Source organism: Vipera berus (assembly GCF_964194415.1).
Source record: "Vipera berus genome assembly, chromosome: 1".
NCBI classification, from domain to species: domain Eukaryota; kingdom Metazoa; phylum Chordata; class Lepidosauria; order Squamata; family Viperidae; genus Vipera; species Vipera berus.
The window spans coordinates 87,643,827-87,668,703 of record NC_138202.1 but is presented as its reverse complement, the minus strand read 5'-3'; the positions used below and the strand labels follow the sequence as shown (position 1 = coordinate 87,668,703).

Sequence of the window (24,877 nt, the reverse complement as noted above, 5' to 3'; positions counted from 1 at the left end):
ATAGGTAATACCACCCTACTAGATGGTTTGACATCCTAGGGCATAGTGTTGTGAGAATTAGTTATTTAGCAGAGTGGAAATAAAACTGGTTGCGTGCAAAGGTCTACAGTGTCATCTTAAGGGAAGAAATTGAAACAGTTTATGTCCAGGATGTGAGGGGTCTATAGATATTTTCCCAGCCCTCTTTGTAGCGAAGCCATCATGAGGTCAGAAATGGTGACCATATTATGTTACACTTAACAACTCATGATTCACTTTATGATGGTAACCAGAAGTGGTGGATTTTCGTTGCTAAGTGGCATGGTCATGTGAGAACATGCTTTTACAGCTGCATAGCTTAGCAGTGGAAATCCCAATTGTCACTGTTAATCAAGGACTACCTGTATTTCTCACAAGAGAGAGGTGGGATGAACTACAGAAACACTACGTTTCTATAAGTTGTATCACACAATGGCCTGCTATTAAGTCTGAATCCTCTTATTAATTATTTTGATATATTGTGATAATTATTTAATGATGCATATGTTTTTTTGTTGAAAGCTCAGTTTTACCATGACTTTAGATTAACACCAATTGTTAAAAGTTCCTTTCTCATTTTTTGTTAGGACCTAATTATATGTAATAGTACACAAATATTTTTTTAAGCACTCCCAGTAGGTTCTGCTGCTTGTCAAAGCATATTAGGAAAGGTGCAATTTGGAATAGATATAGTTTAGCACTTGTTGAAATTAGTTCATCACATCTACTTTTGCTTAGAAAACACAGCTGTAGTGGTGGGGTTCTGATAAAAATGTGTTTGTAACATAGCATTTTAGTCAAAAGGAAAATCTGTGCTTTCTAATTTACAGGTTTCTAAACTAGAAGCTAAGAAAGTGATGGACTAGAAACTTCAGATCAAAGATTGAATTTGATCTATCTGTCTTGCTGCTTTGAACGATTTTGTAAAATTGAATAATAATGATCAAAGAATGAAGATTATTTAAATATTAATAGTGTTCGTCTTCTTTAAACAATCAATACAAATGTCACAATTGTTACAACTTTAAAATCAAAGATGTTCATCCAGAATTTTTTGAGTAATCCTAATGTATTTGTTTCAAACTGTGATTTTAGAAACTGTGTTCATTAAAATCTGAAGATAAGCTGTTTTCTTGTCACAAATTTTCTAAAATATATAATCCAACAAAGTTGAACTTTGGTTACATACCGTGTGTCACATAAGAATTCTTGCATTTACGGAGTGATGAGTTTCCTTTGTTGTCTTCTTTATGTATTCCTCAAGTTGTTTAATAGTTAAGAGCAAATCTCGGAAATGGCAAAGAAAGGGGAAAATCCAATCTTGTCCACACAGGCAGATAAACAATACATGAACAGCCTTGTAAGCTAGTTGGTTAGATAATATTGTCATTAGCCTTCCCACAACTTTCATTAGTATACGTTCCTAGATTAATGAGCATAAACCAATGTTTTAATAGATAACTACAAATAATTATAGAGACCACACACTAGAGTTTAACAACCATGGTCAACTGCCGAAAAACTAGTTGGTTACATACTCAAAAGTAGGTCCCACTGAGACATTCTATTGGAAAAGCATGCATTGGATTGACGGCTAAATTATGTACGTCAATTCCATTGCTCTGGTTCTATGGTGGCAATTTTAAGAACATGATTATTTGGTGTGTTGGAAGTTTTAGATGTTAGAATAAATTGGAATAATTAATTTGATCCGACACCAGTCATAGCAATTCAACTTTTTGTGTGGAAAAAAAATATTTGCTCTAATGAACAGACTGCATGTATTTTTTTTCTTGTTAACTTGAAGCAAAATCATAAATGTTACAGTCATTAGCTCTGGTCAGTATGAAAATGGCTTTCTGCCACTTTATTGTGCAGTAAATTTACTTTTTAGTGAATATAACTGGCTCTTCTATTATTCATCTGTTATTTACATAAGGTTAACAATTCTGATTTGGGCAGCAGATTAGGGGCCTGGCTAATCACAGTAAGAAAGCATACATTTAAATATAAACACAATCCTGTTAACATCAGAGTGATCTAATCAGGAATTTCTGGGTTCTGTTTTTAGCACGGGCTGTTATATGCTATGTGATATCTAATAATTAGGTTTTCAGGATTGGTGGGTGATTTTTTAAAATATAATTCTGGAAGGTTGCCATCTCCTACTGTGTTAGGTTGAGGTAAGATATCAGTAACCACAACATTTGTAATCTCTGATTAATTTTTTTTATAGATGTTGCCCTATTTAGTGAACCATCATGTGGCTTAGTTTGGTTCCCAGAGACTTCTCTATCCACCAGGAGAGCATCTAAGAAACTAATACAGACACTTGCTGATCTGTAGTTTGGTGTTAACTCCCACTGCCTGAAAATCAACATGAAAATCAACAGCTTAGGGGTATTATGACCATGTTGCTGACACTATTATGTTGCAAAGCCAATAACATCAAATTATTATTTAAAATATTTACATGATTGGTCCTGCCACTCATTCCTAAAACAGCTTAGGTCGTTAAAAAGAATAGATGTAATTATAATAATATATACTATTAAAACAAACATGTAAAATACAAATGGAACATGTAGAACTTTAAAATTTCTTTTTTATTTCAAGGTGCAGCTATGGTATTGCTGGTCTGTTAATAATGAGATCAAAACTACAAACAAAAACCATAAGAAAACTTTAAAACTAAACAGATTAAAAACAACAAAAACCTGTTCTAATTAATTGCTGAAAAACTGGGTTGTTTGTAAGAGGTGTTTGATTTTTTTAATTCATATTTTATCATATAAAAATTGTCTCATGTTTTCTTTATGTGTTGGTTATAGACATTCACAACCTTCTATATGTATAACTTTGAGTTGACCTAAAAATATACCACTTCATCAAGATTTGGGGTGGGGGTGTTTCTCTTATAAGCTTTGTTTATTTGACTTCACTTGTAAAAAAATGATTTAATTCTACAATAGTGTGATCCTATGCTGGTAGATGTGGCTTTTACTCATGGTGATCTCTGGTGGAATACATCTTCATGCTATTTATAAAAGCTTTAACATGTACTGATTATGATTGAACACATCATCTAAGATTTTTCTTTAGTTAACTGGCTAGGTTCAGTAATCACAGCATCCATTTTGAGAAATTCCAAGTCTGTCCATTGACGAAAAACTATGGGACCATGACTGAAACGTTGTGCAATGCTTTGACTTTCCAGAACATGAACAGTATCACAATTGCACAAATTAAGAAATAAACTATTTGAAAAAAAATTAAAAATATCAGCTGCAATTGATATTTTTTTTTCTACTACATTTAAGTAAATTGCTTTATATAATAATTGTCCAAAAACAGCTGGTAAACCCGATTCTCTGTATGTCTATATAGACAGAGCCACTGTGTTCATTGTTCTTATTTCTTAGTAGGTAAATAGAAGATTGCAGCCTAAGCACAAGATAATTTAAACCGTTCTCAGGTCTGCTGATTTTTATGTTGCAAACGATGGGCATATGACATGTTGCAAAAGACCTTCAGGAATTTTGGATAGAAATCATAAAACGTGAGGTTTGCTTAAATCAATATGCTAAATCACTGAATAGTTATGTAGACAGATCTTATATGTTCAGCTCTTACCTTGATTCTAGTTATTTTCAAAGAATGTTTACTTGATTACCTTTGATTTTACTTACTTTTGAATACTGAGCAATTAAAACCTGATCCTGCTTCAGCCATTTCCTTTGTTTAAGAACATTGGCTTTGGAGTGAGAAGCAATGTTTGAAGTGGGATTTGTCAGCAGAGCACTTGGAAAAAAAAGAAAAAGTAACGACCACTTTACTTCTCATGACAGTGGGGATCCTGAATGGATTTGAGAATCTTCATTGATGCTCCCAGATTTAGTCTTGTATTATGTAATAATTTTGCCTCATTTATCCATGATGGTATCTCCATTTTGGATTTTCCATAGTTTTTCTTATGTTAAGGAAGAAGACTGAAGAGTTGCAGAATCTCTTTTGGCTGGCAACTCTTAAGAGTCTTCAAGGAAGAACTAGCCTGAGTCTGTAATGTTTGCATAATATGATTAGTCATGGTGAATTGTGGTTTACTCAACCCAATTTTCTGGTTTTGTATAATAGGTCAAATCATAAACTGATCATATTGGGTGGGTCTACATAGGTAAAGGTAAAGGTTCCCCCACACATGCGTGCTAGTCATTTCCCCGTTTCAAAGCCGAAGAGCCAATGCTTGTCCGAGGACGTCTCCATGGTCATGTGACCGGCATGACTAGATGCCAAATGCGCATGGAAAGCTGTTACCTTCCCACCGTAGTGGTCCCTATTTTTCTACTTGCATTTTTACGTGCTTTCGAACTGCTAGGTTGGCAGAAGCTGGGACGAGTAACAGGCACTCAGTTATGCGGCACTTGGGATTCGACCCGCCAAACTGCCGACTTTCTAATCAACAAGCTTAGTTTCCTAACCCACTGAGCCACCGTGTCCCTTGGTGGGTCTACATAATACGAGGCTAAAATGTAGTTAGTTTGCTGTTTAAGATGTCATGTGGTTACAGCCTATGCCCACGTTTGTGTGTGCTCACACAGTTATTTTCTTTAATACAGCCATGATTGTTTCTTTACTTTGGGACTTCAAGATAAAGAGAGAACATTGATTTCTGCATGTTGGATTAATTGCTTGCCATTACTTGGTACTAGATAACCCTTTATCCTTCTTATCTGTCAAGATACCTATCAGCCTCTCAGTTCTCTCAGATAAAGCAGCACCCAGATGTTTACCAAAGGATTTTTTTCTTAAGCTTACACATGTATAAGGATGACCAAACCAAGACACACATAAATGTCTTAGCCTTTAGCATTCTTTGCTGGTTTTGCTGTGAAAGACTAATCCTGCAGACTTCTCTGAAAGATTCACATAATCTCTGTTGTCATGTACTGATGTTTAACAATCCGTACAACACTTGCTATTATAAACTGCGTGAGCAGAAGTAGAAATCCTACTGTTTCTTGCTGAATATTGAAGGGCTCGTACTCATCTTAAAACAAACGTATTTTGATAACCTTGGTTTTACTTCTTCAATTTGGTATGATGGCATTGAGTAGAAATTTTGGCAGTTGCAATCTAAAAAATCTGGAGAGTAAAGGTTAAGGTAAAAGGTAAAGGTTCCCCCGCACATGCGTGCTAGTCGTTTCCAACTCTAGGGGCCGATGCTCATCTCCGTTTTAAAGCCGAAGAGCCAGTGCTTGTCTGAGGACGTCTCCGTGGTCATGTGGCCGGCATGACTAGACGCCAAAGACGCATGGAACACTGTTACCTTCCCACCGTAGTGGTCCCTATGTTTCTACTTGCATTTTTACGTGCTTTCGAACTGCTAGGTTGGCAGAAGCTGGGACAAGTAACAGGCGCTCACTCTGTTACGCGGTAGTCAGGATTCGACCCGCCAAACTGCCGACCTTCTGATCGACAAGCTCAACATCCTAACCCACTGAGGTTAAAGAAGGATTTAAATGTAGAGAACATATCTGCTACAAAAGTGATCACATCTATATTCATTGTTCTGATATGTTTATCCATATTGTGACAATATTTATCCATATTTTTCCATGTTGTGACGAAGAGTACTTGGGGGAAAAATGAACCAGTCTCTGCAACCCATGCATCGCTAATAGAATTCACTGTGCAAATCAGATTTAAAAAAAGAAATATTGAAAAAATTGCCCCGTGTGACTAAGAAATAAACAGAATTGAGATTCTGGAAGGAGTGCAAAGAAGGGTGACAAAGATGATTAGGGGAACATAAGCATATGAAGAACGGTTGCAGGAATTGGGTATGTCTAGTCCAGGGGTAGGCAACCTTGGCTCTTTTATGACTCATGGACTTCAACTCCCAGATTTCCTGAGCCAGAATAGCCGGCTCAGGAATTCTGGGAGTTGAAGTCCATGAGTCATAAAAGAGCCAAGGTTGCCTACCCCTGGTCTAGTCTAATGAAAAGAAGGACAAGATGATAGCAGCTGCTTCAAAATCTGAGGGGCTGCCACAAAGAAGGGGTGGTCAACCTATTTTTAAAAGCGCCAAAAGACAAGAAACAATGGATGGAACAAGGAAAGAAGCAACCTAAAACTAAGAAGAAATTTCCCAAAGGGGAACAATTAACCAGTGGAAGGGCATGCCCTCAGAAGTTGTGCGTGTTTCATCACTGGAGGCTTTTAAGAAGAGCCTGGACAGCCATTTGTCTGAAATGGTATAGGGCAGCGGTAGACAACCTCGGCTCTTTTATGACTCGTGGACTTCAACTCCCAGAATTGCTGACTCGGGAATTCCGGGAGTTGAAATCCATGAGTCATAAAAGAGCCACGGTTGCCTACCCGTGGTCTCCTGTTCAAACAGGTGTTGGACTAGAAGAAGTCCGAGGTCCCTTCCAACTCTTGTTATTCAATGTTCTCTGTAATGTAGTGGGTCCAACGCAAGGAAGAGACGCCAGCCGGAGTACAGGTTCAGCTCTTTACTGAAGGGGTCCATACTGGTGAACAAGGGCTACCTGGCCTCCTTATATACCTGGCCAGGTAGGTAGCCAGCCAATGGGGTTGGCCCTAGGTTTCCCGCCGAAACTAGGTTTTCCCGCCAAACTGTCCAGGCCAACGCCCCCTAGTGGCCTCTGTTATGCAGGTGACCTGCACCTGGATACATAACACCCCTCCCCCCTTAGAGAAGAGCCTCCCTCACAACTATGCAACATAACACAACTATCTACAATGTTTATATACAATTACAGCGAGGTTGATGGGTCACTTGCACACATAGTCCGCTAGGTACGCTGGTGTCCTGTGGGGTCTGGTGGATTGTCTGAGTGGGGCTTCTCCTTGGGCCTGGTCATCTGGCTCACGGTGCTCCTGAGCTGGGTTGGGTCCGGCCACCGGATCCCCGCCGCCGCTGATGCCCTGATGCTGCCGCAGGGCCGGCTGAAGGAGGCCATCCTCCACTTGTTCGGGGTCTATGCGGCTTCCAGTTGGTCTGGTCTCTTCTGGGGTGTGGTTATCAGGTTGGGCGAGGGTGGTGCACTCAGGGGCCCTTCCTCTGAGCTGGTCGATGTGTCACCTGATGTATCGATCCCCCTCCACCCCCCACGATACATAACATGAGCCTTGATATGAGCCTTGGTGGAGCAGTGAGCTAATGCCTCCTTAAGTAACACCAGCTGCCTGCAATTAGTGCAGGTTCGCATCCCACCAGGCTCAAGGTTGACTCAGCCTTCCATCCTTCCGAGGTAGGTAAAATGAGGACCCAGATTGTTGGGGGCAATTAAGCTGACTTTGTAATAATGCCGCTTGGGGTGTGTGTGAAAGCCCTAACAAGCAGGCATATACATAGAATGAAGGCTACTGCTAAGCTTGTAAGCCGCCCTGAGTCTTCGGAGAAGGGCGGGATATAAATGGAATTAAAATAAAAATTAAAAAAAATAACATTCTCTCTATTGTATGTTCAGTAATTCTACTCTTTAAATCAATAATTGAAATAAAACACTCTTGTTCCGTCCTTTCCTTGTATTCTGAAGAGAATGCAAAACAATTCAAGGCAAGGAGTGAGAACCAGGACTCAGGCAGCCCTCCTACCTACCCCTACCTGCCAGTTCTACACCCTGGCTTAAATAAATCTGCATCCCGTTCGGGCACCCGACCATGAACAGAACACTCCGGGGAAGAGACAAGGTTCATTTTTCAAAAGTCCCATTTAATTCTCTTGTTGCACCGGGAAGGATTTCTCGGCCTCCTGCCCCTTTTTGAGGCTGGGGAAAGGGGAGCCTTGGTGGAGCAGTGGGCTAATGCCTCCTTAAGTAACACCAGCTGCCTGCAATTAGTGCAGGTTCGCATCCCACCAGGCTCAAGGTTGACTCAGCCTTCCATCCTTCCGAGGACCCAAATTGTTGGGGGCAACAAGCTGACTTTGTAATAATGCCGCTTGGGGTGTGTGTGAAAGCCCTAATAAGCAGGCATATACATAGAATGAAGGCTATTGCTAAGCACATTTGATTTGTGCTTAGATTGTAAGCCGCCCTGAGTCTTCGGAGAAGGGCGGGATATAAATGGGGTTAAAATAAAAAAATAAATAAAGAGATGGTTCCCAGCGAACAGTCAACCACGCCACCGACGACCAGCAACCTCAACCCGCAACTCGCGGTCGCGCAAGCAGAAGACCGCTCCGAAAGCTCTATTCTCCCTTCCCCCCCCGCCCCCGCCCCGATCACGTGTAGCGGGGCGGAGCTGTGCCATTTTTTTTGTTTTTTGTTGTGTTTTTTTTTGCTTCTCACAAGCGGGAGCGGAAGCTCAGAGGCCAGGCCGCCTTTCTGAGATGAGCAGCTGCAGGCGCCGTTTCTGCCTAGTACGCTGATTCCGTTGTGATTCATGGAGCAGGGAAGCAGCCTGGAAAAAGAGCCCTTGTTGCCGCCTCCGCTGCCAGGGGCCGCCGAGCGTCGCCGGCTCTACTCGGGCACGGAGCGCGGAGACCTGGAGGATGATGGACACTGCTGCGTGTCCGTGGCCGCCTCCCCACGTTCTGGCGGGCCTGGTGAGACCCGGGACTATTGGGAGTGCCTGTTGGGCTGGTTCTCGGTACCTGGGAGGAATTGGACGCTGCATGCAGGCCGAGGAGGGTTGGCGAAGGAAAACTCAGACCTCCGTCGCCGCTATCCCAAGCCGGGGCTTGATCAGAATGAGAGCTCCCGAGGCTTTCGATCCGTTTAAGAACGGATTCTTAAAATCGTGGCTGGGATATCGGTTGCCGGGTTCCAAGTTCCTGTAGGGAGATTGGGCTTGGCCCATGGAGAGGAAAGACTGTGCTTTGCAGACCCACTGCCAACTAAGTTTGGATCTGTCCTCGTAATTATATGATCAGCGGTGTTCAGAGCTTCGGTGTCTCTGTTGGTCCTGGAGTGGATCACAGAGATCCAGTTTAGGCTCTGCAGTGGAACAGTTATAACAGTAAGTGCATCAGAACAGAGTGCCAAGTTTATACAATGCCTAGAGCCATTAGGTGATACGTTCTGAGTTTAAGCCTCTGGGATGAGCCCAGCCACTTTGTAAGGGAGCATTTGCTTGGGTGCAACCACTTGGGGTCAGATAAATTATGGCTTAATGTATTCTGTGGACACAGCCTCTCATTTCCTTTCTGAGGACATGAATCATCACCACTAAGACATCTGGGCATGGCAGTTTATACAGGGCAGAAGATGCATGCTCAAGTTTTGAAACCAGCTGCTATTTGGGAACAACTGTTTTACTGGTTGATGTAGCAGTCCCCCTGTTAAAACGTGGCATAATCTCTAGTGGACTCAGTTGGGTTATGGCAGGGCCCTGTCTTTCTTTCTTTCTTTCTTTCTTTCTTTCTTTCTTTCTTTCTTTCTTTCTTTCTTTCTTTCTTTCTTTCTTTCTTTCTTTCTTTCTTTCTTTCTTCTATCTATCTATCTATCTATCTATCTATCTATCTATCTATCTATCTATCTATATGTTTTCTGAGGTTTTCGCGGGTGTTTGTATGTAGATCTTTGGTCATTCGGGTTTTTCCCCACGTAGAATTGAAGGTATAAGAGCTATACACACACACACACACACACACACACACACACACACACACACACACACACTTATACCACCCTTCTCCCGAAGGACTCAGGGCAGTGTACAGGGCAATAAGATGCAATAAAAATACAATATATAAAAGTTAAAATGAGAATTAAATAGAATAGCCCAATTACAATAAAAAGTTAATTAAAATTACAATTAAAATACCCCAAACCCATCAGGCCAGGCCGGCTTGTTCAAATAGGTGAGTTTTCAGGTCACGGCGGAAAGCGAAGGTCAGGAGCCATCCGGAGCTCAACCGGTAAATGATTCCAAAAGTCTGCTGCACCCACAGAGAACGCCCTCCCCCTGGGGGCCGCCAGCCGACACTCTGACCGACGGCACCCTGAGGAGGCCCTCTCTGTGGGAGCGCACTGGACGAAGGGAAGTTGACGCCGGTAGCAGGTGCTCCCGTAAGTAATCTGGACCCATGCCATTTAGGGCTTTATAGGTCATCACCAGCTTTACAGATAGTCCTTGACTCACAACCATTTCTTCAGTGACTCTTTGAAGTTACAATGGCACTGAAAAATTGATGACCGTTTTTCACATTTATATGAGTGTTGCAGCATCTCCATGGCCCTGTGATCAAAATTCGGATGCTTGGCAACTGATTCATATTTATGACAGTTGCAACATCCTGGAGTCACGTGATCCTCTTTTGCAACCTTCTGACAATTAAAGTCAGTGGGGAAGCCAGATTCACTTAACAACCGTTTTACTAACTTAACAACTGCAGTGATTCACTTAAGGACTGTGGCAAGAAAGGTGATAAAATGGGGCAAAACTCACTTAACTGTCTTGCTGAATCACAGAAATGTTGGACTCAATTATGGTAGTAAAGTCGAGGACTACCTCTACTCTGAAAAAAGGTTAGGTATTTTTGGAAAAAAAAGAGCAGCAATGGTAGAATAACTTTGGGCATCTTGTTGCCCTTTGGATGTATTGGACCCTCCCAACGGTGACTTTTGTAGCTTGTAGTGAGGAGATTTCTAACCCAGTTAATACGAAGAATGAGAAAGATTGGGAAAGACTGCCGTCAATTTCTACTGCTTGTGCTTTGGGTGAACATTCAAACTTAGAAACAGTGGCTTGGAATGTCATGAAGTTAAGGTTGCTGTTAGCTGTAGAGATGGAACCAGGAAACAGAGCAATTTCCCAAGTTGCAGTGAAACAATAGCTGCAGCCACATGGAGTAATGTTATGCTCTGGATCACCTGCTGTGACTTGAGATTAAAATCTGGTTCCTTCGATCATATCCTCTATGTCTCTTATTGCGTTGTTTTTGTGAACAGGACCTCATTCTTCATGCACAAGAGGGAGGCATCAGCTAAGATCTATTTTGGTGGCGAAAGGTAGGGATCCTCAAAATGTTTAATATTACAAAATGAGGTTTCCGTTTGTAGGAATGCGAAAGAAAGAAAAAATCCCCACAAGTGGAACTCAAGACTGAAAATGCTCAGTGGTCTCATTTGTTGGTTGGGAGGCAATAAAGTACAGGAGGAATAGGTTATCCTAGAGGAGAATGGAGAGTGTAGCCACCTGAAACTGAACTGGAGAATTTCACACGGCAGTCTGCTTCTTCAGATTATACTCATCACATCCTGTGACATATTCCATGGCTTGAATACTTGCAGAGGCAATATTATAACCTGAGAGGGGGATAAGAAAATTTCACTGGGAAATCCCATTTTTAAAGGGAACCCCAGATTTAAAACCAGAAATCTTTTTATTTGGGATTATTAACGATAATCTCAGTAAAGCATCTCTCTACTTATTAGTATATATCTTAACCTCAGCAAGACTGGCATATGCCCAAAAATGGAAAAGAAAGGAAACACCCACTGAAGAAGAAATAATAGATAAAATTTTATCCTGCACTGAAATGGACAGGTTAACCCTAGAGATCAAAAATAAGAACGAAACGGAGTTATTATGAAATTTGGCAAAATTTGTACAATTGGTTAGAGTTAAGGAGGATCGCTGAGATGAACATTGTTTGGTTGATAATGTAAGGATTTTTTATTAGCATCTATATAATGGACATAACTGAAAGATACGTAAATATAACGCTGAGGACTGAATGGCAGTTTACTAAAAAACCCGACAGATCTTATATGTACAGTTTTTTATACTCTGTCCTGTTATAGATTGTATTTTAGGTTTTTGTTATTTCTTTCTGTAACATAAGATAATACTAATAGTAGTGTTGTAGCTAGGGAAGTTGAATCATGTCCACTTTTGTTTTTAAATGTATATTTAATAAAATTTTCAAAAAACAAAAAAAAACTAGTTTGACTTTGTGAAAGAGCACAGAATTGTTCAACAGTACGGCTGTAGCTTGCAAAAGACTGCTTGGCTGATGCCTGTAGCATTTCTACTTAGAACAACTTTGTACTTAAAATGTTATTTTAAAATATTAATTGAATAGTGACTGAGTGGATAAAATTCTTTACAGAAATGTGGAAGATTAGTATCAGAAACATGATGCAAAATGAAGCTCCTAGATTAGAGAAATGAGCTGAAAAACAATAGAATTATAAACGACAAACGTAAAATTCTGTACTTAAGATAATAAAGTAAAATACCTGTGAATAGAATCAGAACGCCTGGATTGTTCACAGTGTATGAATGGTATGGTAGTTGAGTGCAAAATGACTGCAAGTTAGACTCTTGATGTGGCTATTCAAACATTCAAAAGACATGCAGCTTTTAACTGCAACCACAGGAATTGTTTTCAAACCAAATTGGTTTGTGGTGGCTGGATCCACTTCCTTTTAAGGATTCAAAGAAGGTGGATCAGATTCAGAAAGGCAATGAGGTTAATCGTTGTTGTTGTTAGCTGCGAAGTCGTGTCTGACCCATCATGACCCCATGGACAACGCTCCTCCAGGCCTTCCTGTCCTCTACCATCTTCTGGAGTCCATTTAAGCTCACACCTACTGCTTCAGTGACTCCATCCAGCCACCTCATTCTCTGTCGTCCCATAATAATAATAATAATAATAATAATAATAATAATAATAATAATAATAATAATAATAATAATAATAATAGTAATAGTAATAGTAATAATTTTATTTATATACCGCCCTTCTCCCGAAGGACTCAGGGCGGTGAACAGGGCAAATGTATAAAAATACAAAAATACAAAAGTTAAAAGGAATTAAACATAATGCCCAAGGTAAAAACAGTAAATACAAATATTAAGAACAATAAAAACCCAACCCATCCCCCATCAGGCCAAGCCGGCTTGTTCAAATAAATGTGTTTTCAGATCGCATCGGAAGGAGCGAAGGTCGGGCGCCATCCGGAGCTCGACCGGCAACCGATTCCATAACTCCGGGGTGCCCACAGAGAAGGACCTCCCCCTGGGGGCCACCAAACGACATTCTCTGATCGGTGGCACCCTGAGGAGGCCCTCTCTGGGAACGCACAGGGCGGGGGGAAGTTGATGCTGGCAGTCTTTGCCCTCAGTCTTTCCCAGCATTAGGCTCTTCTCCAGTGAGTCCTTCCTTCTCATTAGGTGGCCAAAGTATTTGAGTTTTGGCTTCAGAATCTGGCCTTCTAAAGAGCAGTCAGGGTTGATCTCCTCTAGGACTGACCGGTTTGATCGCCTTGCAGTCCAAGGGACTCGCAGGAGTCTTCTCCAGCACCACAGTTCAAAGGCTTCAATTCTTTGGCGCTCAGCCTTTTTTATGGTCCAACTTTCATTGCCATACATTGCAACTGGGAAGACCATAGCCTTGACTATACGCACTTTTGTTGACAGGGTGATGTCTCTGCTTTTTAGTGTGCTGTCTAGATTTGCCATGGCTTTCCTCCCAGGAGCAAGTGTCTTTTAATTTCTTGGCTACAGTTCCCATCTGCAGTGATCTTGGAGCCCACGAAAATAAAATCTGTCACTACCTCCATTTCTTCCCCATCTATTTGCCAGGAATTGAGAGGGCTGGATGCCATGATCTTGGTTTTCTTAATGTTAAGTTTCAAGCCAACTTTTGCACTCTCCTTCTTCACCTGCAACAAGGGGCTTTTTAGTTCTTCTTCACTTTCTGCCATTAGAGTGGTGTCATCAGCATAACTTAGGTTGTTGATATTTCTCCTGGCAATCTTAATTCCAATTTTTGATTCATCTAGCCCTGCCTTTGTCATGATGTGCTCTGCATATAAGTTAAACAGGCAGGGCGACAGTATACAGCCTTGCCGGACTCCTTTCCCAATTTTGAACCAATCAGTGGTTCCGTGTCCAGTTCTCACTGTTGCTTCTTGGCCCGCATATAGGTTTCTCAAGAGACAAATAAGATGGTCTGGTATGCCCATCTCTTTAAGAACTTGCCACAGTTTGTTGTGATCCACACAATCAAAGGCTTTAGCATAGTCAATGAAGCAGAAGTAGATGTTTTTTCTGGAACTCCCTAGCTTTCTCCATGATCCAGCGTATGTTGGCAATTTGATCTCTAGTTCCTCTGCCTCTTTGAAATCCTGCCTTTACTTCTGGTAGTTCTCGATCCACACACTGCTGGAGTCTAGCTTGTAGGATTTTAAGCATAACTTTACTAGCATGAGAAATGAGTGCAATGGTGCGATAGTTTGAACATTCTTTGGCACTGCCTTTCTTTGGAATTGGAATGCTAACGGATCTTTTCCAATCTTGTGGCCACTGTTGAGTTTTCCAAATTTGCTGGCAAATTGAATGTAGCACTTTTATTGCATCGCCTTTTAAGATTTTGAATAGCTCAGCTGGAATACTGTCACCTCCACTAGCTTTGTTGTTGCTCAGCTTTTCTAAGGCCCATTTCACTTCACATTCTAGGATGTCTGGCTCGAGGTCAGTGACCACCTCATCGTGGTTATCAGGGACGTTAAGCTTGTTCTTGTATAGACATTAAATCCTGTGATTGAAAGAGTGGGCAATATAGGTAGTTCTTGACTTAACAACAGTTTATTTAGTGGCCATTCGAAGTTAACAACGGCACTGAAAAAAGTGACTCACAATTAGGACAATTGCAGCATCTTCATTTGTCACACGATCAAAATTCATACGTTGGGCAACTGACTCATATTTATGACGGTTGCAATATCCTGGGGTCATGCGGTCCCCTTTTGTGACCTTCTAACAAACTTTCAATGGAGAAGCCAGATTCACTTGACCCGTTGTTACTAACCTAACTGCAGCAATTCACTTAACAAATGTGGCAAGAAAAGTTGTAAAATAGGGCAGGGCTCACTTAACAACTGTCTCTCTTAAGCAACCACAAGCAATTGTGGTTGTAAGTCGAGAACTACCTGTATTTAGTTTTGAGAAGGGAAGAGTAAATGCCTTATTATGACAACACTCCTCTAGCATTGAAGTGGGTTATCAAAGACAACAGGATATCGACTTAGGGATTTATGTTTCAGGAAAGCAAATTCCAACTGAACATTCAAAAAACATTTCCTAACAGAACATTTGAATAGTTGGAAGCAGTTACTGTATGGAAAAAGGTGTTGAATGTATTCAATTGGGATAGGCCAGCTTAGCATGGAGTAAAGTCTCCCATGATTTTACAAGATGAAACAAGTCCCAGCCATTCCTTCCTTTCCTGGTTTACGTACCTATCAATTTCCTTGTAAAACAGGAACGAATTAAAGCTTTGCCACACAGTTAGGCAGAGAGCTTTTTGTATATTGCTACATCTATTGTTTACCCCTTGTTGATGATTTATTTTTCGGAGAGGACCAGGGTCTTTCCCTACCTGCCATTTCCCCCCCCCCTTACAATTTGATAAAGGTCTGTTGTATTGATTTTCTTTCCCTTTGGATGCATCCTGCCTCTAGGACTTGGAATAAATGTTTAGGAATATATTTATATGTTTATGACTTACATTAATTCATAAATAGTGAGTTATAGTGAGACGAGCTCAGCTGTGTCTCTTTAGATGTTTTATTCTCAGCATTCCATAAGAGGTATTTCCTGGAATTGTCTCTACCATTTGAAATGGTCTTGCTTAATACTTTAGCGGAGTGATATTTCTGGTCTCTTGTAGTGATTCCCTACTGATTTACCAATTTGTGTTTCCCTTCTCTACTTATCTTAATTATGTAGCTATCAATAAACCGTTGTTGGGGCTGGATGTACTGAAGTACAGAGGACAAAGGGACAGTGGGAAGTGACATGTAATTTGTTGCAATATTCTGTTCCAAATGATGCTTCTTTCATTTGAATCCTTTGAATTTGTAAAAGTCAGCAGTAAACCATCTGATAATATTTCCTGCACAAGGTGGTTTTGAAACAATTCCAAGATATATTAGGCTACATTCCTAAGCACTTTTCTTAAGGGAATAACCATGTGGAACCTAATAGGAATTGCTTGTGTGTACAAGTGCGCACTACTCTTCTCGTAAAAGTTCAAGCTAGATGTACATTTATATAGGCTATAACGATGGGCCAAATTTAATTTAATCTGATTGACAGCTAGTTGAATAAGTTCTTTATACACATCTCAGCATCAGTTTTTATAAAGTAACTGTATTTATCAAGAATGCAAAATGTATTGTATAAATCATCTATTTGCCCCATAATTCTCAAATTATGGAGCAACCTGCTACCCTATCTAATCAGAAAAAAACCAATTGACCTCTAGATGGCAGCAAAGGAATACTGAACTCTAATTCTTTGCTTCTATCTAGTGATCATCTGGATTTTTGCAGTTCAATTATTCTAGCTAGAAAAGTTGTATTGTAGTATTCTCATGATATCTATAAGTCGTCCCAAGTATTTCTCTTCTTGCTAAATCAAATCTGGTCTTTCCTTATCCTTTTTTTTCCTTTTGGGCTCAGCAAAGTTTGCTTTCAGGAGATTAATTACCGTAACTATTAATTCTTTCACTGCTTCAATTGCTTCTTCGAAATACATGGTTTCCCAAACAACAAAGTAATTTACACAGCAAAAGTCATACAAGATTATTCATACACAATACATCAGTTGGATAATAACATCAGCAAATCTAACCAGAAAAAGTTAACTAAAGCTGTCAACATTTGGTGCCATTAAACTTCTTTGGAATTCCAAAGGCCTTAATGTATTATCTAAATGTTGAATATTGTGGTTGATGCTAACTAAATCTGCTGAGAAAGACTGGTCAGTGTGCAGTACTGCAGAAAAAGCTGCATTTTCTTTTGCTCACTCACTATGGTGGTGCTTAAAAGTTTGAGAATCCATTTGAATTTTCAGTACTTCTGCATATACTGTATATGACCTATAAAACATGGTCTGTTCTCCATACAAATCCTAAAACTAGATAAAGAGAATCCAATTAAGTATATGCGTAAAAAACATTGTTCATTTATTCCATTGAAGAAAAATAAATGTGAAAGGCAAGAGGGTGTGACCCGCTAGGATAATTGGTACATTTGAATCGGAAATTAGAGTCAGATGTTTCAATCAGTTGGATTATAATCGGTTGTGAGTGTGGGATGTCCTGCCTTATTTAAAGAATAGAATTCTGAGTATTCGTTATTAAAGCCTGATCTTCATAATGCGGGTATGTGGAAGTATGCCATGGCTTGAACAAGAGAGATTTTTTTTTTGAGGATCTCTGAGGAACAGTTGTGGATGCTCAGCTGGAAAAGATTGCAAAACTATTTCCAAAGAGTTTGGACTCCACCAGCCCGCTGCTAGGCAGATTGTGTACAAATTCAACACTATTGTTACCCTCCCCAGGAGTAGTTGGCTAACCAAGATCACACCAAGGAACTAAAGGCCTCTCTTGCATCGGCAAATGTCAGTGTTCATGAAACCACCATCAGGAAAATGCCGAACAATAATGGTGTGCTTGTTAAGGTTGCAAGGAAAAAGCTAGGACTCTCTGTCTCTCAAAAAAAAAACTTATGCCCATCTACAGTTTGCAAAAGACCAGATGGATAAGCCGGAAGTCTATTGGAAGAATGTTTTGTAGGTGGGTGAGATCATAATATGGCTTTTTGGCTTGAATGAAAAATCTGCATTCCAGCCTAAGAACCTTATCCTGTCTGTAAAAGATGATGGTGGCAATATTATGGTTTGGTCCACATTGCTGCTTCTGGACCAGAATGGGGTTCAACTCTGTAGGAAATCATCAGTATATTGCGAACCGGAGCTCAAGAGAAAGTGGGTCATGCAGCAAGACAACCATACTAAACACACAAGTCATACAACCAAAGAATGGCTAAAGTGGAAAAAATGTTAATGTTTGAAATGGCCAAGTTGAAATCTTCACCTTAATTCTTTGACAATTCCTTGACTGGGGTATTGTTTATTTGATTGTTGGTCTGATGTTCATCTTGGAGTTAATCTATGCTCATCTGGCTGCTGATTGCTGGTGGGGAGGTGTTTTGGTCTTTTTGTTCCTTTTTGGCTTGTCAATTGTCTCTTTTGCATATTATATAGATATTGTTTATATCTATATGGCTATTGATGGCCTGGCACTCTGACAAGTATATTTCTGCTCTTCCTTGTGTAATGGGTTGGCTGGGGAGAAGTATAAGTCTGCTGCCCGATATATTAACAAACTCACAGCTCCCTGTGCATATTATTTCAGTAATTCTTACCATATTTAATGTGATTGTAATACTTATTGGAATTGGGGGCTGGCTTCAAAAGAGAGAGAAATGCAGTGTAGATGTGTGTGCGTGAAAGAGAAATGAAGTTTCGCAGAGGGTAGCATTTAAAACTGAAGTACCGGTAAGATATGTGTCTGGCTTACGTATCGGCCCTCCTCTCCCTATAGCTTGAGAAATACACTGGAAAGATAAGATTTTTCTTATAGTTTTCAGAAAAATTGTTGATATATGTCATAAAAGACTCATTTGTTAAGGCAACTTAAACAACATCCAATTTCTTTGTCTTTTTCTTGATGTCAGTCAACAGAAGGGTGTGGAGTTTCTCTTCTTCATTTTTTAAATTGTTCCTTGAAATAGCTTTGAATCATTAAGGCATGTTAGCTAATATGTTTGAACACTCCCAAATAAACAAAAGGATACCATTTTATAACCATTTTATAACCATTGTGTTTTTGAATCTTGCAGTCACTGATGACCCTGAACTCTACTTCAACCAAGCTGTAGTATTCATTGAAGATGCAATTCAGGTAAAAGTTTGGTCCAAGTGTGCTTTTTTTTAATTAAAGGGCTGTCATTAATAATAATAATAATAATAATAATAATATTTATATACTGCCCTTCTCCCTGAGGACTCAGGGCGGTTCACAGGGCAGAATAAAATACTAAATACAAACGTTAAAACAAGATTAAATAATTGCCCATTTTAAAACAGTTGGAATAAAATTCTAAAACACCAAGTTAAAATTAAAGCACAAAATTAAAAAACCCCACCAATCCCCATCAGGCTAGGCCGGCTTGAACAAACAGAAACGTCTTGAGATCGCGACGAAAGGAGCGAAGATCGGGCGCCATCCGGAGCTCTACCGGTAGCTGGTTCCACAGCTCCGGAGCGCCCACAGAGAAGGATCTCCCCCTGGGGGCCACCAATCGACATTCTCTGATCGGTGGCACCCTGAGGAGGCCCTCTCTGTGGGAACGCACAGGGCGCAGGGAGCTTGATGCCGGCAGCAGATGTTCCCTAAGGTACTCCGGCCCCATGCCATGAAGGGCTTTAAACACTGTTACCAGTACCTTGAATCTCACCCGGAAGACAACTGGCAACCAATGCAGCTCACGGAGCAGCGGTGTAACGTGGGAGTATCGGGAGACTCCCAACACAACTCTCGCGGCTGCATTCTGTACCAGTTGGAGCTTCCGGGTGGTCCTCAAGGGCAGCCCCAGTACTCTTAGAAGCTCCAGTACTCTTCTTTCCTGCTGAGATGTTGATTTATACTACAAAGTTTGTGATTATAAGTCAGATCATTCGGAATGTTTTTTTTAAAAAATAGCATGTGGAGGTTGCGTTTTTTTACATCTTTGAACAATGCTTATGACCTCAATTGGGAAGAGCATTTCTGTTCCTAAGCAAGTCACACTAAGTGAGTCACACTTGATTTTTCAACTTTATCACGGTTGTTCAGCGAATCACTGCAGTTGTTTAAGTGAACCATCTGGTCATTAAGTGAATTTGGTTCCCCCCCCCCATTGACTTTGCTTTTTGGAGCTGACTGGGAAGGTCACAAATGGCAGTCACATGACCCCAGGATGCTGTAAACATCATAAACTCATGCCAGTTGAAAAGTGCCCGAAGTTTGATCACGTGACTGTGAGGATGTTACTTATAACTGTCATAAATGCTATGGGCCTATTGTAAGTCACTTTTTCCCGTGTTGTTGTAACTTTGAACAGTCACAAAACGAGAACTATCCGGAGTGATGGCATAGTTTTCATGGCATAGCAATGGTCATGACATTGCTAGTTAGCAGAGGGTCTTTTATTGAATGGTCTTCCAATCAGTCAGCTGGACTTTCCCTGCCTTCAGGGGCTTTTCAAAAAATGATATATGAGAACATTGTGGCAGAGTTGCTATTCGGCTGGCAGAAGGACCCTGTTTCAATAAGAGTTGGGCTGTGAATAGATTTAATAAATAAATGAAACTCACAGAAACTGTGGACTGTGAAAAATATTCTGTAAACATGTAAAAAAAAACAACAAGCTCTATCTGAAATGAACTAAAACAAAACTGATACATAACTGTATGTCTCATGTTTATAGAATATCTACTTTGGCCCAAATTTGCCTAGTCATTAACAGATGTTTCCTTGATGGTGTTTATTATTTACCTATAAACTTTGACTTCCATACTTGAAGAGCAAATTAAAAGAGATGCTTGAATCACCTCTCTGTCTTTCACCTCTTTAGTATCGTTCTATAAATCATCGTGTGGACTCTAACTCCTTGTGGCTTTATCGGTGGTATTATTCAGAAGTTTGCCAATGGTGAGAATTCCCCCCCCCCCCGCACGCTGCTCTGTTTCTCTGAGAAGGTCCGCTGCTTTTTCTAATCCCACAAGTCCTTACTGCTGCTTCCAATTTTCAGTATTTTAGTGTTTTTGCTAATCGCTTCTCCTTCAAGGACTTTTTAAAAACGTGAGCAGTTTCTGTGAGGGCAGAGTGGAGCTGCCGGGTTTAGTGGTCCAAACGGTAGGTTGAAACTGTAGATTTCCTGATGCTTTGCTAGCAGCCCTAGCTGGCATCTCCAGAGGCAAAGTGATCTGTTGCCCCGGGCAGCTGAGCAAGGACTGGCTAGGCTCCTGTCTTTAAAAAACGTGGTGAGGCTTTTGCCGACCGAATTATATTTCGCCACCAAACAACGTTTCAGAATACACCTATTCCTTTATCACTTTATGACGTGGAATATTTTGGAAAATGAACTTTTGGCTTCTTCCTTCCTTCCCCCCTGCCCCCCCCTAATTGCCACATATGTGTTTTCTCTTTAAAGGATTTTGATTCTCACCATTACGCTAATCCTGGCTCTTGCTTTCATTGAAACACCTTCTTCGCTTACCATCACATCAGATGTTCGATATCGCTCAGAAGCTTGGAAGCCTCCTTGTGGCCTGACTGAAAGCATTGAACTGCTTTGCTTCCTCGTCTTTATAGCAGATGTCTCCGTAAAGGTTTGTGAGCTGTGGGATACATACGGCGTCACCTTTGGGATAACGTTGCCTGATTTTTAACCTTTTTTAAGGGAAGGTTGATGAGAAGGTAGCAAATGCTCAGTTTCAGAGCTTGCTGGAGGAAGCTTTGAATGCCACTCGGACAGCATTGATCAAACTTGTAGATGACCTTTGGTCTCTCAGCAGATTTCAATATCCTTCTGAGCCACGTTTGGGGGAAAGGAGCGGGGAACAGTGTTTTTAACTTGTTCAGTGTTCTTCTTCTTTCCACACTGGTTTCACTCGGTATTATTGGAAGGGGGGAGAGATGGAGCCCTAGGCCCTTTCTTTGTGAAGTGTCTCTCTCCTCACCCTATTTAATATCTACAAGGAACCACTAAGAAAGATATGCAGATAATTTATAATTATACATAAAATATAGTTATATAGGTCAACCCCTAGCTGGACAAACAATGCTTTCAAGGTGCTTCCTCAGTTTCTGGAGATTGTGAGACTCTGGATGGGGAAGTCTGTGACTCAGCTCTGGCATGGAATGGCTTTGGGTTTGGGGCTTTCTGGATCTGGAAATTTTCCACCTTTGGAATTTTTATGCAATTTGGGACCTTCCAGGACTCAGAGCTCCTGTTCAAAGAGCAGATGGCAGCTGTGGCTAGTGGATCTTTGTGCAAATCCATTTTGTATGCCAGTTGTGCCTGTTCCTGGGCCAGGAGGCTTTGCTCACAGTATTTCAGGCCTTGGTCACTACCTGGTTTAATTACTGCAATGTATTCTATATGGCTGCTCTTGAAGAACACCCAGAAGCTTCAGGGTTCAGAATGCAGTAGGGTCAGTGGTGGGATTCAATAGTTTGCACCACTTCAGCAGAACCGGTAACTAATTTTTTGTTGCCCAGGCCCAGAATGTACTTCCAGAAGTAGCATCTACCCAGAGAACTGGTTGTCCACATATTTGAATCCCACCACTGAGTAGGGTACATTGTTTAGAGTGCACTAAAGTCTTCTAGGTTTGCACTGTTGTTACAAAAAGTGTACTGCTTCTAATGTCCTTCTGGGCACAATTCAAGGTGTGCTGGTTATCACCTTTAAGCCGTGTACGGCACAGGTTACCTCTCCCCAAGGTTTTCTGTCTGTCTCACCAGATCTGACAGAATGGGCATAATCTGGGTCCCCTCTACTAAAGTATGTTATCTGGCGAGACCTAGGAGATGCAACTTCTCAGTCATAGCACCTGCCCTGTGGAACAGCCTTCCCCCCTGAGACCTGGAAAGGCCCACCCTTTTGGCCTGTAGAAGGCTGTGAAGATCTGATTCTTCTCCAAGTCAGGATCTTAGTTGAACCCTATAGAGATGCAGCTGTATTGGCAGTTTGTTATAATGCCTGAACTGTCCAGGTATATATAGTTAAGAAAGGTTGTTATATACATTATTTAGAAAAGCTAAATGAATCATATACCTTTAATGTATTTCAATGATAGTCCTTTGCGTAATATTTAATGTTGGCTGATGCTGAAAGATGTAGGCATCACAAATTGCAGTGTCTCCTTGAGCTGTTTACAACCATAGTTTTTGCTGCTGAATAAACAATGACTGTATCCAGAAACAAGCAACTCACCCATAATTACCTTTCTTCTGAAATACAAAAAAGTAGTATAACAGGATAGATTTGCCCCTTTTAGCCGTCTGTGGGACTTCTTGGTAGCTACAAGGATGATTATGATGATACAGATATCCCTTTCTTTCTATGCAACTTACCAGGGTCCCAAAGTGTGGTTTTGAAGGGATTATTTTAATCATTGCAAATTAATTCTCCCAGATGCAATGGATTATTTGTTTTAAAATGTAAATTAGCAGTTTGACTGAGAATTGTAATCTTAAAGAAGCCACGTTTGGAAAAGACCACACTAAAGTCTCTGTGCCTGTTTGCAGGTCCAAAATAGAAATCTCAGGAAAGTTTGATTTTTGAAAGTTTAAATCAGAGGAATATCATCTGAGAACTCCAAGCCATTCGTGAGTCCCAAACCCTGGGTTTGATCCCCGGAGCTGCTCTGAAAGATGCTGCAAAATTGTAATCTTTCTTGTAAGGGAAAGATACAAGGTTAAATGTTTAGGAAGAAACCATAACAATTGCAATTAATTTAAATGCGATCTTTACACATAAATTAAATGTAGGCTTTGTCTCATCTTTTAAGCACTCCTTTTTTGGAGGATAGCCCATGGCATGTTGCTCAGAAGCCAGGTATAATGCTTGGAAATGTAGGTAGCATGTTTCTGCCCAGAAATGTATACCAATTAGATCAAAACATTCTGTCTTTAGGGACCGGGATTGGGAACAAAGCCCCCAAAGCTACCACATGATCAGATCCTCCATTTTTCCTGATCGCTGGCTTAGCTCTTTTCCAAAATAGAAGGAAGAAAATTATTTGGATCCTTTTGCTTATGACAGTAACCTAACTGATATTCAAATACGTTGATTTCACTAGAGCTACTTAATTGGATGGGAAGAATTTCGGAAAACCAAGTGGTTAATGGCCTACATCCTGGTCCTGCTCACTTCCCTTATAGACTGGAGCATTTCGCTGAGTTCTTCCTGTCATGAAGTAAGGCTTATGCATTCTTGGATAAATGTCAGGGAGGCTGGGAATCAATGGGAATCAATGGTTTCAGAAATGGCCCATGATCATTTTGAAGTGGGACTGGGACAAATAAAACACTAATGTTGTTTGGTTGTACACCTGACATTGTCAGTATGTATTCTGTGTTTACATATGGAAAACAGTAGAACTAGCATGGCTTTGATCTGAATTCTATAATGTAATTGTGTATGGTGATAACAGCAACAGTAACAGCAGTAATAAATATGATCCTTTTAATTTTGTCCTTCCACCAAGAAGCTAAGAATGATGTATGAGATTGTACCTTCTACAATTATTTTATCCTCTTAATGCCACTGCAAGGTAGGTTTAGTTACTAAGATCACCTAATGAAGTACATTATTGATTTTCCAGGCTAAAGTTTTAATTATTAAACCATACTGAAAGCACATGGACGGCTGAGCTTAGCTTCTTTCATAGAGTTATGAGGATAAAATGGATAAACAATTTTGTGCTAATTCCCAGGTTACCACCTGGAGAGATGAAAGGAAAGGTGCTGATTTTAAGCAATCAGGAAATGATAATATTTAGAGAAGAAGCAAGTAGAACCTGTAACAAATTTTTGCAATGCCAGATATTGCTTGTCAGTCTATCAGTCATTCCTCTGGGTCTTTGTTCCGATCATGGCATTCTGTTCTCTCATTCCGTGGTTTATGCTGTACCCTCACAGCAGTTGAATTTTTCTAGCATACTGCGGTACATCTGTCTCCAAGCTGTACCAATACTATAGGCTTGAGAGCTGCCTTAGCATGAGGGCCACGGAAGATGCATATCCTATAGAAATTTGTTGGGATAGTTCAAAAACATCAAATGTATTTGGTAACTGATATGCTAATAACTTAGCTAAAACAGTCTTAGCCACAGTAACTAACTACTATGTACAGAACAATAGCTCCTTATACAAAAAGCAGATTTTGTTTTTGGTGGGCTTGTTCATTTGCTTTTTAAGATAATTTTATTTTGCAATATTTTTAGGACTTGGCAAGTCTTGATTTTGACTTGGGAA

General features: G+C 40.5%; 2 protein-coding genes across 4 annotated transcripts in view; both read left to right on the top strand.

Annotated features, from left to right (window-relative positions):
- Positions 1-1,204, top strand: part of NADSYN1 (NAD synthetase 1) — a 36,935-nt gene extending 35,731 nt beyond the window's left edge. For both annotated transcript variants that reach the window (XM_081312907.1, XM_081312906.1), the window contains one exon: positions 849-1,204. In XM_081312907.1, coding sequence (XP_081169033.1) covers positions 849-884 — 36 coding nt within the window. In that variant the 3' untranslated portion in view covers positions 885-1,204. The remainder of the gene's footprint in view (positions 1-848) is intronic.
- A 6,901-nt stretch (positions 1,205-8,105) lies between these two features.
- Positions 8,106-24,877, top strand: part of TPCN2 (two pore segment channel 2) — a 106,651-nt gene continuing 89,879 nt past the window's right edge. For both annotated transcript variants that reach the window (XM_081312904.1, XM_081312903.1), the window contains exons 1-5: positions 8,106-8,593; positions 18,690-18,751; positions 20,466-20,542; positions 21,045-21,222; positions 23,701-23,817. In XM_081312904.1, coding sequence (XP_081169030.1) covers positions 8,431-8,593; positions 18,690-18,751; positions 20,466-20,542; positions 21,045-21,222; positions 23,701-23,817 — 597 coding nt within the window. In that variant the 5' untranslated portion in view covers positions 8,106-8,430. The remainder of the gene's footprint in view (positions 8,594-18,689; positions 18,752-20,465; positions 20,543-21,044; positions 21,223-23,700; positions 23,818-24,877) is intronic.